Source organism: Eriocheir sinensis, chromosome 10 (genome assembly GCF_024679095.1).
Source record: "Eriocheir sinensis breed Jianghai 21 chromosome 10, ASM2467909v1, whole genome shotgun sequence".
Lineage (NCBI taxonomy): Eukaryota > Metazoa > Arthropoda > Malacostraca > Decapoda > Varunidae > Eriocheir > Eriocheir sinensis.
This window is the reverse complement of record NC_066518.1, coordinates 2,710,335-2,724,109: the sequence shown is the minus strand read 5'-3', so window position 1 is coordinate 2,724,109 and position 13,775 is coordinate 2,710,335. Positions and strand designations below refer to the sequence as shown.

At 47.2% G+C, this 13,775-nt stretch overlaps 1 protein-coding gene across 2 annotated transcripts in view; it reads right to left on the bottom strand.

Annotated features, from left to right (window-relative positions):
* Positions 1-13,775, bottom strand: part of LOC126996438 (putative neural-cadherin 2) — a 67,927-nt gene that overhangs the window by 5,759 nt on the left and 48,393 nt on the right. Inside the window, exons 13-29 of one of the 2 annotated variants that reach the window (XM_050856868.1) lie at positions 13,130-13,332; positions 10,835-11,001; positions 10,020-10,182; positions 9,629-9,817; positions 9,141-9,466; positions 8,224-8,428; positions 7,688-7,846; positions 7,196-7,411; positions 6,401-6,504; positions 5,435-5,587; positions 4,938-5,129; positions 4,305-4,495; positions 3,688-3,877; positions 3,062-3,204; positions 2,259-2,354; positions 1,483-1,692; positions 473-625 (exon numbers count right to left, since the gene is read on the bottom strand). In XM_050856868.1, the coding sequence (XP_050712825.1) occupies positions 473-625; positions 1,483-1,692; positions 2,259-2,354; positions 3,062-3,204; positions 3,688-3,877; positions 4,305-4,495; positions 4,938-5,129; positions 5,435-5,587; positions 6,401-6,504; positions 7,196-7,411; positions 7,688-7,846; positions 8,224-8,428; positions 9,141-9,466; positions 9,629-9,817; positions 10,020-10,182; positions 10,835-11,001; positions 13,130-13,332 (3,060 nt within the window). The remainder of the gene's footprint in view (positions 1-472; positions 626-1,482; positions 1,693-2,258; positions 2,355-3,061; positions 3,205-3,687; positions 3,878-4,304; positions 4,496-4,937; positions 5,130-5,434; positions 5,588-6,400; positions 6,505-7,195; positions 7,412-7,687; positions 7,847-8,223; positions 8,429-9,140; positions 9,467-9,628; positions 9,818-10,019; positions 10,183-10,834; positions 11,002-13,129; positions 13,333-13,775) is intronic. The other variant, XM_050856869.1, reaches the window with a different exon arrangement.

Here is a 13,775-nt window from a genome sequence, read left to right as displayed (position 1 = left end):
GGGACATAGTGGAGATGGATGTGCAGTTTCTTTTCATTTGCACCACTACCCACCCAAAAGTGGATGAGTACCTGGTGTCAGCTGGGGTTGTGTCCTGCCTCCCAGGCATGTGTGTGTGTGTACGTGATACTTGTTCATATGTAATGAGATTTGATGCTCTACATTGCAGTGTTTAGCATCCTTGTTTCACAACTGAGAGATCCTGGGTGCGATATCCAGGCAGAGTGGAGACAGCATTCTTCTTAAACCTATGCCTCTGTCTACCTTGTCCAGCAATGAATGAATTCTAGGCATCAGTCGAGGGTTGTGTCCCACCCCCTGGAATAGAGAGTAACCCGAGGGTATAAACCTAAGGCCTTCAGACCTGGGACACATTAGCATTTAAGTTCAGTCTAGGAAGATAGGCTACAAGAAGGTGAATTACGCTCCTGCACACACACACACACACACACACATGCACACACACACACACCCTGACCAGAGCAGCACGAGGAGAGGGAGCCTGGAGAGCTGCCATCCCCTTCGTAGGCGTAGTAGCGAAGGTCGTCTAGGGATGGCAGGTGGGGGCAGCCGCAGCCCCCATCACCTCCTGTCCCGGGCTTACCCTTCTTCGTTGCCTTCGTACCTGTTGACAGTGCAAGATTTGCAATGCTTGCCCAATTATTCCTTTATAGCATGTGAAAAAATAACTGATATATATATATATATATATATATATATATATATATATATATATATATATATATATATATATATATATATATATATATATATATATATATATATAAAACAGGGGTGAATCTGTCCCCAGGGGTGAATTTCAGGGTTTTGAAACTGAATCTGGATGACAGATTAGCACACACAGACATGTGGAGTTTTTATTTTTTATTGCCTTCAAGCTCCCCAGGGCTGCACAAAACGCAATATGCATTGGTTACCTGCTGCAGTTACCTATTAGACTGTAGCATCAGCTCCGGAACCATAAGGTTCAAAACACCCATAGACAGGGTTGCCACACTTACACTCTTCCTAGGCCTCTTGCAACAAGTACCCCCTCTGCCTCCCCCTTGGGGAAGTGATGCAGCTCCATCCTCTCCTGCTCATGCTTCTGAGTCAGACAGTGTTGAAAAGGGGGGAATGACATCCTGACATATGGTGAAAAGGATGCACTGGGAAAATAAAGACAAAAAAAGCTTGAGAACCACTGACTATATACATACACTCATTCATGGGGATCACCACTTTCGATCTTCGAGTTCACACTACCAATCACAAACCTTTAACAAGTCTCACTTTTTTTCCGTATAGATATTGCCTATGATGCTCCTGTTGCATCACTTGCAGGGAAATTATAGGTTAGCCTATATATTGCTGTAATTACTGATGTAGAGAACAGGAAAGGGGTTGCAATGCATTATGTAAGCATTTATGTAAAATTCCATCGTTCAAGCTCTATGTAATATGAAGACCAAGGCGACTCACTGCTGCTCTTAGCTTCAGTGCTTTTAGAGGGAGGGTTGTGCTGGTCCGTGACAGTCTTGGTCGTTAAGTCATCCCTTCCTTGGGAACCTACAGCACGGGAATCCTGGTCTTGCCGAGTCTTGGGACATTTCTGCACATCAGATGGCTGGCTAGTTCCACGTGATTTTCTTCTGCGTTGCTGACAAATCACATACACTGCCAGGACAAGGCCTAAGGAAGGGAGGGAGGGCACAGTTCTAGAGGCGAGGTGGACACAGGCCTACTAAATGTGGCTGATGAGCTAATAACTGATCTGACAATATATTCAGTGAAGCCTGTTGGCATTTTATCATGAAGTAATGCCGATGAAGTGAACGGAACAACTGCGCCAAGGTTGAGTTGATCATTACATTTACATCAGCCCTAATTTCATGCCTGTTGTACTTAAAGCAAGGGATGTGCTCTTAGTAGTTTTAGCCCTTTCTCTTTTGCTCTACTTACGGCAGGTATATGAGAACCTCACATGAGAAGTGTTGAAAATGGTCACGTTAAATATGACTTCCTAATGGCCAGATGAAAAACATGATCACACTTATACAGGTAGGGAGAAAATTAAATGATCGTCACGTAACAATAACTAAATTATATGATACTGATTCTTTACAGTGCATACTTGTAGTTATATATGCCAAAGGGCAGGAGTTGCAGGGCAATTCAACCATGAAAGTATCTTAGCTACTACTTCCTCCATTCCTTTCAATATGACTTACTTACTTGTGAGATGCGCGTATACATACCCAAGATGACACAGGAACAGACGAGGAGGAGGACGAGGGCACTGAAGGAGAGGGTGAGGGCCGGGTACTTGGTGACTGACACGGCACAGTGCTCACCTGAAAGCAAGGACACAACGTGACTGTACAGGGACAGGCATATCTGGCTGTGTGGTTCATCATTTCATTTTAATAGTTGGCAGTGTTGAAACATCTCGCCTCATTGTGATCAACAGAGTATTTATATCACTGCGATATGAACATTCCGTTAAATAATGGAATGTCATTGCAAGTAAAAGTGATCTTAATTTACCGTAATATAGTGTATGTATGAAGTGACAGAAAAAAAAAAAAAATTGCCCTTACATAACCTCTCCTGAGGACAGCCTCCTATTTCAAGTGTTTTGCCCAAGACAAAGGGTGTGCTCTTACTAGTTTTAGCCTTTTGTCTTTAGCTATAGCTATCAATTCAATAATTTTTTCATGGCCCTTTACCTCCTGCATTTCCTTTGTACTACTTACTCCATTCCTTTCAATATGACTCACTTTTACTGACGCAACATTCCATTTGTTTATATAACAGCCTATTACAGTTTCAAATTTAATTTTGTCACTACAAGGTTTTAGCTGCTAAGTCGTAAGATATTAATTATCCACTCTAATCTCCTTGAAGACACTTGTTCAGTGTTTATGCTATTCTGTAACCTCAATATATGAATAATATTTGCATTTAAAGTAAGTCCTGATGAAATGGTGTGTTTGGCAGTTGTTCCGGGCTGGGTCTGTGGGGTGTGAGGGAGTCAGGGCTGCGGGACACTGGCACTCACCGGTGAATGGCTCGGGGCATAGGCACAGGTAGCCGGGCTCGTGGTTGATGCAGGTGCCTCCGTTGAAGCAGGGTGACCACATACACTCATTTACGTCCCTGCAGGTGCCTGTCTCCCGCACCAGCGCCGCGCCCTCTCCGCACCTACCAGGACACAAGTGACTATATGTTTGCCTCAGGAAAAAGCAGATAAGTGAGAGGAGTGTTGCTGTCTTATTCTATTAAGTTGAAGCGTGCACAGGGCTATGGTGCATGGAAACACTCGGGATCTAAATGTCAAATGAATGAACTAGACCGAAGAGAGTACAGGGGAACTCTTGAAAAGTTCTTAAAACTGACAAAGTATAGCTGCTATCACGACAAAAATCACAAAGAAACACCAACGAAAAATAAATAGTTCTCCATTTAATTGCTAAGCAGGCAAAAGAGAAAATATACTTTCAGGAATTAACATTATAAATTCTCTTGAAAAAAAAAAAGCAAAAAAAAGCAAATATATAATCAAATAAAAGAGTTAATCAATAAAAACAAGTCGATTAAAAAGCCAGGCGAGCTTATATCAACATGCATCAGTACAAGGAAGGTGTGCTACGCGAGGCCACACCAGGGGGATGTCACTTGACTGACCCACACTTGTGTCTCCGCCAGACGTCGACGCAGGTGAGGGGTTCTGAGCAGGTAACGTTGGCGCATGCAGGGGGGGCGAGGCAGGAGGCGTGCACGTTGGTGTACATGGTGACCTCGGCCAACGGGGTGACGTTGACGCGGGGGGGCAGAGGCAAGGTGGTCCCGGACACCCTTAGGTCATCCAGACATCCTGACGGAAGAGACACTCAATGTCATCCTCAGTTGTCATTAAAATCGCTATTATTGTATGGCCACTCATGGCATTCCTCCTCCTCTTACTATCCCTATATTTCTTGCCTGTCATCTCACACACACACACACACACACACACACACACATACACACGAAGTGCTGTAGTTTGTTATTAGCACTACACTTGACACTATATGAATTCAGGCAATCCTCGTCGCATCATTATTAGGCTACATATCAACCAGGCAATATAATATATTGTTAGAATTACACCCTGAAACTTAAGTTATTCCTAAGGTATGAAGCATGAGGTTATTCCTAAAGCCGTTAAAGTTGTTCTTAAACTTGATAAAAATTTTTTTTGAAACTGTTAAATTTAAAGTAGTTCCTGAGGCTGTCAGAGCCATTCTTAAAGGTGGGCTCACCGTCACTGAAGTCGCTGTGTACGGCGTGAAGACTAACGCCCACGTACTCAGGAGACCCGCCCACGTGGACCCCTTCGTGTCGGTCCACCAGCAGGGGCGCCGTCCAGCCCCTGAGGGAGGCGGGCGTGGGCGTAGTGTTGTACAGCGGACCATCGCCCTCGTCTGCCTGCAGCTCCAGCCACTCCCCGTACCTGGACGAGGGGAGGAGGTGATCGCCGGGAAAATAACACGATGGACGGAATAGCGGAGAGTGCTTCGTTACTTCTTTCTCCATCAGGTGAAATAACAAGTTTATCAAAACCTTGTCATATGTAATGTCTGTGTACTAACGATAAATTATGGGAAGGCAATTCATTATTTCGAAGAGTGCACGGGTGACTAATGCTAACTCCATACACCAGATTCTGGACTAAAGAAAACGTTTAAAGAAATACAAGATTTTCTTTCAATTAGATATATTAATTTCACGATACAGTTCACGGTTGTTTTTAGTCTGTAGTCGACCTCGCTTTGATGCTAAGAAATATACTGAAAGGAACCCAAACACCCATAAAACAAATGAGCGCTCCAGCCACTGCTTTGCCTAGGCTACAGAGTGACGGCAAGCAGGTGTCGGTGCTCCTCAAGACTAACCTGCTGGCCGTGACGCTGTGCCACCTGCCGTCGCTCAGGTGTGTGCGGGAGAGGCACAGCGTGGCCTTGGGGCGAGGGTGTAGCGCCAGCTGGACACACAGGTGGCCACCAGTCAGGTGAAGCACCATCTGATCTCGCCCGTGGTGGGACGTCACGGCCAGGAGCTGACCCGAGGCTTCCCACGTGCGGAAACTGAAGGAAGAGGAGCGGGTTTTAAATACTCTTGTTTGAAAGTCATAGGAGTTCTAATACTTAACAACAACAACCAGCCAAAAGCACTATGTAACTAGAAATTCCACTGTAATGCTGATGTTCTTTCTCGTCTATTTTTCACATCAAAGATGAATGATTTGAAGTCGTGTGGTGGGCGTCCCCTGTAAGGTCAGGAAAGTTAACGAACAAAACACTCGTGGATTCGATTCAATAATATTTTCTCCCCATGCGCTCTCCTCTAAAGTTTTTAAATCTGTAAAGTAGTCCCGCCGCTTATCGCTCACCGCAGCTGTAGGGAGGTGGTGGTGGTGGGAGGCGACGACGAGAGAGCCATTTTGATGTAGCTGTTGGCGGAAAATGAAGCAGGTCCGGACGGCTGACTGCACGCCGGTCCCGTCCAGCCCGGCTCACACTCACACCCGGTCTCCTCCACACACCTACACACGCACGGATACGCAGACACACATAAGTAAGTAGAATTAAGTAGTTCATGTACATTATCTATTTACTTTGGTTTATTATAAAGAGGAAAGAATGAAACTACTCGTTCATGGATGCTTCAAATGTCGTGTTGAGTATTGTGTGTTGTTGTAGTTGCTACTGTTGTCCTTGTTGTGAGAAGAGTCTGGGTATTAGAAACTAGTGTTCATGATCTGTTGCTGTGGTTTAGGATGTTGCACTGACTCTACCTGGCTGGAGGGTAGTTATAGAAGAGGGGTTAAGGTGAGGGCAATGAAACGGCGTGAAGTGTAGTAGAAGTGACTGACGGTGGTGACAGAGAAGGGGCATTGGGGTGGCGAATGGAGTGGTGATGGTGACTGGTGGTGATAATGGTAATGAAGGGCGTGAGGTGGTGATAGGAGTGATGATGGTTATTATGGTTGGTGGTAATGGAAAGGGTGATAGAGGTGATGGTGGGTGGTGGTATTGAAGGGGTATGATGTAAAGGACAGATGAAGGTGAAGGGACGGACAGACTCGAGTGTTCAGTGATAAACTCTTCTCCCGTTAATATAAAAAAAAAGCACATAAGCTTCTCCCTAATCACTCTAGCTCAACAACCACTATCATAATATCACTTTTCCAGCATCCATCAATCCCATCCAACCTGAGGTGGAGAGGGGGCGTGGCTGGCTTGTGAATTGGCCACTGTTATATCCTTTGTAGCCATAGGGGAAGACTTTTATTTTCGCTGCTAATGTGAACTGAGGATAATGGTAAGGGAACATGAAGTGTTGACGTGGACAGTACCTGGAGTTGTGAGGACAGGTGTGACCAGCGGCCAGGCAGGTGTTGTAGCCAGCACAGCCCGACCAGCTGCCATCACTCAGCACCTCCTCGCCCAGATCACGCAGCTGCCGGTAGTGTTAGTTGCCTTAGTTACATTTCTACCTAAATGTGCATGCATAATTTATACCTTAAAACATTGTCAAGGACGAGGACTGAAAATGCTGGCATATACGAGCATGCTTTGCTCATATTTCAGAGAGAGATTAAAGGTAATTACTCTGAGCTAGCCCACTGCCAGTGAGTTGTGAAAGCAAAGTCCCTTCCAATTACCATTGTAAATTTCTTCTAATTTTTCTTTGATAGAAGTTTGACTCTAATATAATCCTGCCAAGCTTTCAAGTTGCTGAAGGTTGTCTGAGAAATCTAGTTTTACGTTCAAATATGAAGTGAATTGCTGTTGTGCGTTAAATTGTTATTTTCTGTTTTCAGGTAAATGATTATATTTTCCAATTTTCGAATTGCACGCGTAAAGTCGTTTGGCAAAAATGTTTTGTGACCGTTGCATCATTTCATACTCTACATACTATTACCTACTACTATCCATTTAGCATTCACTTCCCTCATCCGTGCTCAGGCAACACAACACATTGAGGTGATTTTGAGGGGAAGACACGGCTCTTGTAGAATCAAGTATATCCTTAAATTTTGCATAAGCTGACAACCCATGGGAACGAATCCACGTTATCTCGGGTTGACTACAGTCGCCTCGAGGTCTTGGTGTGTGTGGCCATTTCTGAGCGCCGCGTACTCCCTTACCTCGCCGTTGACACGCAGTTTTCTGATGCAGCCGTGGAAGGCGTTGGTGGTGATGGGAGCGGGCCAACCGTGGTCCAGGTGGCGGGGAGGGGCGTGGGCCATTCCTCCGACCTGCAGAGGCGCCATCACCTTCAGTCCCCCAACACCTACTGCCAGGGCTGACCCCACGTGGCACCCCTCCCCGGCCTTGCACGTGTCCACCACCATCTCGGCTCTCTGGAACGCAGCACATACTCACAGAAGACAAATAGGCAAAAGAAGACAGACTCTCAGTAACTTTTACCAGAGAAGATGCAACAGGTAAAAGTTTAGGCAAGTACTTTCCCTTTTGATTGAAATAAGGAATATAATGAAGGCTCATGTGAAGAAAAATGGAAAAAGATGGAACTTTATGTAATTATGATGGAGGGGAGAAAAGGGTTTGAACTAGTAGAAGACGTAGCGAGCCCTTATTTCATCGCGGTCATTTAAATTATCGGAGTCAAGGCTTACCTCGTTGCCCCACATAATGTCGAGGCGGTGCCAGCGGCCGTCTGCCAGGGAGGGGGAGGCGGCGGCCATGGTGGCGGTTGTGAGCAGGACCGGGCTGGTGCCCAGGTCCAGCATGATTCGAGGCTGCCCGTCACGCAGCTCCACGCTGAACACGTCCTCCTGAGTGTGCATGACGAGAGTTTAAACACACACACACACACACACACACACACACACACACACACACACACACACACACACACACACAGAAAGTTCGTCTTTCGAACTGTTTGGTATTACATATCAGTTTCCATTCATGCCTCGCTGCATCGTTCGTGACGTTCACCGTGAATGGCGACTGCACATCCCTCGGTCCGTCCAGCGAACCACACATGCCTTAACTAACTCAAGCCTTACAGGTGCACGAACACGACTACTCATTATTCAAAACAGTAGCCAGCACCACAGGAACATCGCTTACATAAAGTTGAGTTATAGCAAAGGAGAGCATTCTGTGGAGTGGCAGTTAGTGGGGGGAGAGGGGGGGGGTGACGTACCTGGACGAACTGAGGTGAAGGGGCCGAGGTGGGCGCGGGGCCGGCGTACAGCAGGAGGCACTCGGAGCAGCGGGCTCGGAACTCGAGGATGATGTGGACCCGCGGGCAGCTGGGCACCGGGGACGACCATGCCCACCCGTCCCCCTCGAAGCGACGACTGAGTTGCTTGCAGATAGAGCCACTGGTGCCTTGAGGACACACACACCTGTAGATGCGGCAGGGAATAATTTGGTCACAGAGCCAAGGGTATGGAAAAGGCTGTCAGAGCTTTGGTGTTAGACCAGCACTGCAACGCTCATCTAAAACTGACTTTTTTCTATGAAATTGTCGTATATGTGGCACGAAAACACAGGCCTCAATAAATAAAAACACACACACACACACACACACACACACACACACACACACACACACACACACACAAAGGTATGGTACCTTGAAAATTGTAGGTTTGAACCATATCCATTTATTCATACTTTTTTGTTTCTTTCTTATGTGGCTGTTATTGATTGCCTCGTATGTAACGTATATCTTGAATTTTTTGCGTTACTAACTTGCAAAAGGGTTTTTGTCCCGGAGCTTCCGATTCGAGTTAAAAATAATGATCCCGTTGGCGGCATTAACAGAGAGTTACGGGAGCCCGGAGAATTTCCACCACACTGTGCTGAGGCAGACACAGGTCTATTAGATGACCCAAAATAAACAAAAACAAGGTTTTCCAGAATTCAAGCTTTGCTGTTTAATATCAATGAAACTTACACTGCATATTATAGAAAGCCGTAAACTGTGCATGATGAAGCCTCAATGAGTGTGCCCTCAAAGCCGGCCTAATCGCATGGACTTTGGTGCGTCTTGTTATGAGAGGAAAAATAAAAATCGTGGATCCTATTAATGGTGAGGCGAGGCAGCCAACTCACCTGGGGCCGCGCGGCTCGGCAATGCAGCGGCCGTTGTTGAGGCAGGGACTAGGCTGGCAGGAGGTGGGGCGCGTCACGGCGGCCACGCTGGGCTGGTGACCCTCCACACTGGCGAATTGCTCCTCCTCCCGAGGCTGTTGCTGGTGCTGCTGCAGGATCTGAGGCTGGCGTGAGCGGCAGCTGCAGCCGCTGGCCACGGTGACGAAGCGAGGGGTGACGAGGGCCGTTCTGTTGGCATCCACCACCCACACCCCCGAGGCGCCGGCCCTGGCCAGGCACACCCCCACGCCGACCTCCGTCACCATGACCCCGCTTTCTGCGCTGATCTGTCCATTCAGTATTACCACAGTGTTAGCTGTCTCGTGGGCTTAATTACAAGAGGAAAAGAATGCTGGAGTATGTGTCAAGAATCAGCAACGAATATGTGTGTGTGTGTGTGTCGGGTGGGGTGGGAGTGGGGGGTGGGGTGGCAGGACATATAGCTATACCTGTCGGCGGTTGAGAAGGAGCAGCTGGTCAAGGGGCTGGCGAGGCCGTGCGGCGAGCCACACCTTGGAGGCGCGAGGGGAGGGAAGGCTGGCGCTGTGCTGCCCCTCGAGGCTCACCACAACCACCTTAGACTCGGCCAGAGACTCCACTGCCGCCACCAAGGTCTCCAGCAGGGTCATGGAGCCGCTCTGAGGTACCCACACACAACAGTTGCTTGAATGCTAAATCATAACGTGGCATGGTGTCGCTTTGAAAGCAGACTCTGGATCTTCATTGAATTGCACAGTGAGTCGTGTTAGTGCTTCAAAGTGCTCCCTTGGAGACGGGACTGAACCGAAGTTTTACGATAAAAAGAAAGCTGTAGCATCAGACAAGTGAAAAAGGTCCTACCTGGTGCCGGGACAGGAGCTGCTCTGGGGAAAGCGAGGCTAGGGTGACGGGGACGGCCCAGGGCATCACGTCTTCGCTGAGGCTGGTGACGTACACGGTGACGTTGGCGGGCACCTCCCTCTGGCCGTGCGTGGCATCGCTCACCCAGAACTGGAGGAAGTACCTTGGGCAGAAGGAAGGACCTGCCTGTCAATACTCAGGAGGAAATGAGTGAAGTTTCATTTTGCCGCTTTTATTGGGATGAATTTGTGTTAAACGTTGGTTCACACGAACACTTTCCATTAATTACTGCCGCCGAGTGCCGGTATCGGCATCGTCTGAGGACACTAGTGCAATCAAGGACAGTAGCAGTAATTCTGCTGGCTTTGGGTGCAACGGTCATCTTGCTGCCATTGTAACGTTCCAATGTCCCTGAGGTTTACTCTGAAAGGTTTCCTGAGACATGGTATTAGTGGAGATTCTGGACTACTTCTGATGCTACTCTTTATAGTGCTAATTAAGTCACATTTTTCACAGCAAAGACTTGATCAGTTTTTAATAAAGATGTGTGTAATAACGAAAAGGACATGCTCGCTCCCTTTCCCTGCACTGCAGGGGAAAAAGTTGTGGAATGACAAATTTGATACATGATATGATAAATACTTCTTCCACTAAAAGCTCACAACATCATTCTTTATCATATAGATCTGTCAACTATCCATTCCCTTATTTCTTTTCCTTTCGACCTTTATTCCCTTTTTAGTGAAAAAAAAAGTGGTCACCGTGATAGTTGCTCAGAGTAAAACACACACACACACACACACACACACACTTACGATCCGTCGCTAGCGTGGGGGGCGAGGGCGAGGTGGCCGTCGCGGGGGTCGAGGGTGAAGAGCGGGTGGGGGACGCGGCGGCGCCACTCCCACGTCTTGTACCCGGCGTCCCAGTCGTCGGGGTCCTCCACGTACACGCGGCCCAGCGGCACGCCCTCCACCTGGCCCTGTGGCGGGGGACGAACCAGCGCGTGGCCTCAGCGCTACTAAATTGTCGTTACTAATCAAGTAACTTTTTTTTATTTGTATGATTTATCTGTATGCCTTGCCTGCCACTCCCACCTTAATCATGCATTATGTTGGTTATTATTATTAATGTTGTTGTTGTTGTTGTTGTTGTTGTTGTTGTTGTTGTTGTTGTTGTTGTTGTTATGTTATTTTTTCCAAGTTGTCCACCGTTCCACTCACTTAATTGCTGTTTTAGTGTATACTCTTTTTCGTCGGAGCGTCACGGCCTCTTTTCGCGGAGTCGTTCTGTTTGGATCATCGCAAGCACGAGCCTCACCCCACTACCTGCAGGCTCTCCGGTCTGCGAGATATAGAATACTCAACGGGGAGGTTTTTATCGGTCCTTCCTTTGTGGGCAGCTGTTTTCCTATTAGTCTGGAGGGAACGCGAACGTTTGTGAATTACGGTCAGCACTTGGGTCCACATTTCCAAACCGAGGGTATGTTCGTCAATTCGTGCACGCCATTCGTCCTCGTGTTTTATCTTAAATGAGGAATAAAAAGTAAATGAACAGAGGAATATAGATTAAGTACTGTAAAGAAAAGCATAACAATCGGACTTTTTTGTGCCTTTCATGTTCGTATTTTATCTCAGTTTTCGAGGTATTTTTTCAAGAGGTATTTTTTCTAGAGGTAAATTTTTAGAGTTAATTTTTCTAGGAGCATTTTCTTTTCTCTCTCTTGATATGATTGCTAATTGGAATCGTGCGTACGGAATGGCCCATGTACCCTAAATGTTATGAGGATTCCTTTGAGCCACGACCCTCCAGGTGCCTGATGCGGGTGGCGAGTGTTTGCTGCCGAGGACGAGAGTGACGGTGCAGAAGACATAAAAGAGGATACACAAACAGGGAATGAGAGAGAGAGAGAGAGAGAGAGAGAGAGAGAGAGAGAGAGAGAGAGAGAGAGAGAGAGAGAGAGAGAGAGAGAGAGAGAGAGAGAGAGAGAGAGAGAGAGAGAGAGAGAGAGAGAGAGAGAGAGAGAGAGAGAGAGAGAGAGACAATTAAACCCATACATTTCCTAAACCTTAATTAACATTACGTGCACGGGTACCTTTTGGAGTCCCTTGACAGTGACGGGCGATGGCTGCGTGGCGGGAATGAACGTGTCGAGGGTCGTTACTGATGGGCATGGACAAAGGGACAAAGGGCAAAGGGCGAAGGGCACTGGGAACACCTGGGAGGCGGAAACGAGCATGCGGAGGGGAGGTGAGGCACAGGTGTGGTGAAGAGCTGCAGGAGCGGAGTGTATATATGTCCACTTTGTCAGGGTTACGCGGACGGGCCGGAGGGGCGAGGCGAGGGACATTGCTGAGGCGACGACAAATGTTGCTTGAAATGAGTTCCTTGTTATTAAGTATCCTCGTTATCTTCTTTATTTGCCTCATTAATCAACACCATTGCAGTCTCGGAAATGTACGGTGGTGTGTCTATACTTTGAAAGGCTTTGAAATGTCTATTGAATACACAGGGATAAGGACAAATGCCCATGTGAGCGGTATATAGGCCTTGCATTTGTAGTGTTTGGCGCGGAGAGGAAGGGAACTGGTGGGTCGGGTGGAGTCGGATCAAGAAGAGTGGGGAAAGACAGGATTCAGTGACCAGCCTTCCATGCGGCTAGGCGACGCGGTAGCCGCGGTAAGAGGAGCAGTAAGATGTATGAGAAGTAGAGAAAGTGTGTTGGCGTGGGTGGCTCGGAGCTGCGTGACCGGCGGGCAGGTGAGTGGCAGGTGACTGTACAGGTAATGACTTAATTCTGCGTGATTGTGGACACGTGCATAAGAATCAAGGACGGCAGGTGAGGTAAAACATGGGGAGAAAGTAAGAGAAATTCGTAAATAAAAGGAAGAGCCTTCCTCTGGAGCAGATGACAGGACGCCGGTGGAACTTCCCCACTTCCGTTCCAGTAGGAGAGGTAAAAGGTGAAACCTTTCCTTGGGCTCAACAACAAGAGAAAACATGGGGCAGGGAATGAAATATTAAGATAAATAGAAGAAAAGAGAAAAAATATAAAAAAAGAAATAAGAACAAGAAAACAAAAAGAAAGACAGAGAGCAAGCAGTCCTTACTGCGATGCGGGTGACGGAGACAATCTTGACCCCGGGGAGCATGGGGTTGTCGTTGACGTCGGTGATGGTGACGGTGACGGTGGTGGTGGCGGTGAGGCCCCGCGCGTCGCCCACCACCAGCGGCAGGAGGCGTGTCGGCGAGGCCTCACGGTCCAACGGCCTCAGCGACGTCACCACGGCCACGCCGCGTCCCTCGTCCCCTCCTGCAGGAACAGAACGATCAGGCGCTTCGATGAATGAACATTATTCGAGGCTTTCTTGGCTTTCGTTGTCACTTTCTACAATTTCCTTTTTTCTTCTATGGCTTTCTCTTATGTTCGTCTCTATCTTTGTTTGTTACGGTTTCTTTGGCGAACGTAGTTTACCTTTGCATTTTCAGCCCTTTGCACCTCTCATTTTGATACGAGAACTGCGTAATACATGTGCAATTTAGTATACAAATTCAGAGGGAAAAAGTTCGACAAAACATTAAAAAATGTACAAGAAAGGCTGTTAAACGATAAAACATTGGCCATAATCTAAAAATAACGATGTGTTTGAATTAGAAACTTTTGTTTTATTTTTGTGAAAATGTTGGCAAAAGTAATATTTGGCATAATGAGTACAAGAATTTTTACCTCCGAGGAGGCCTTTTTTTATCAAACTT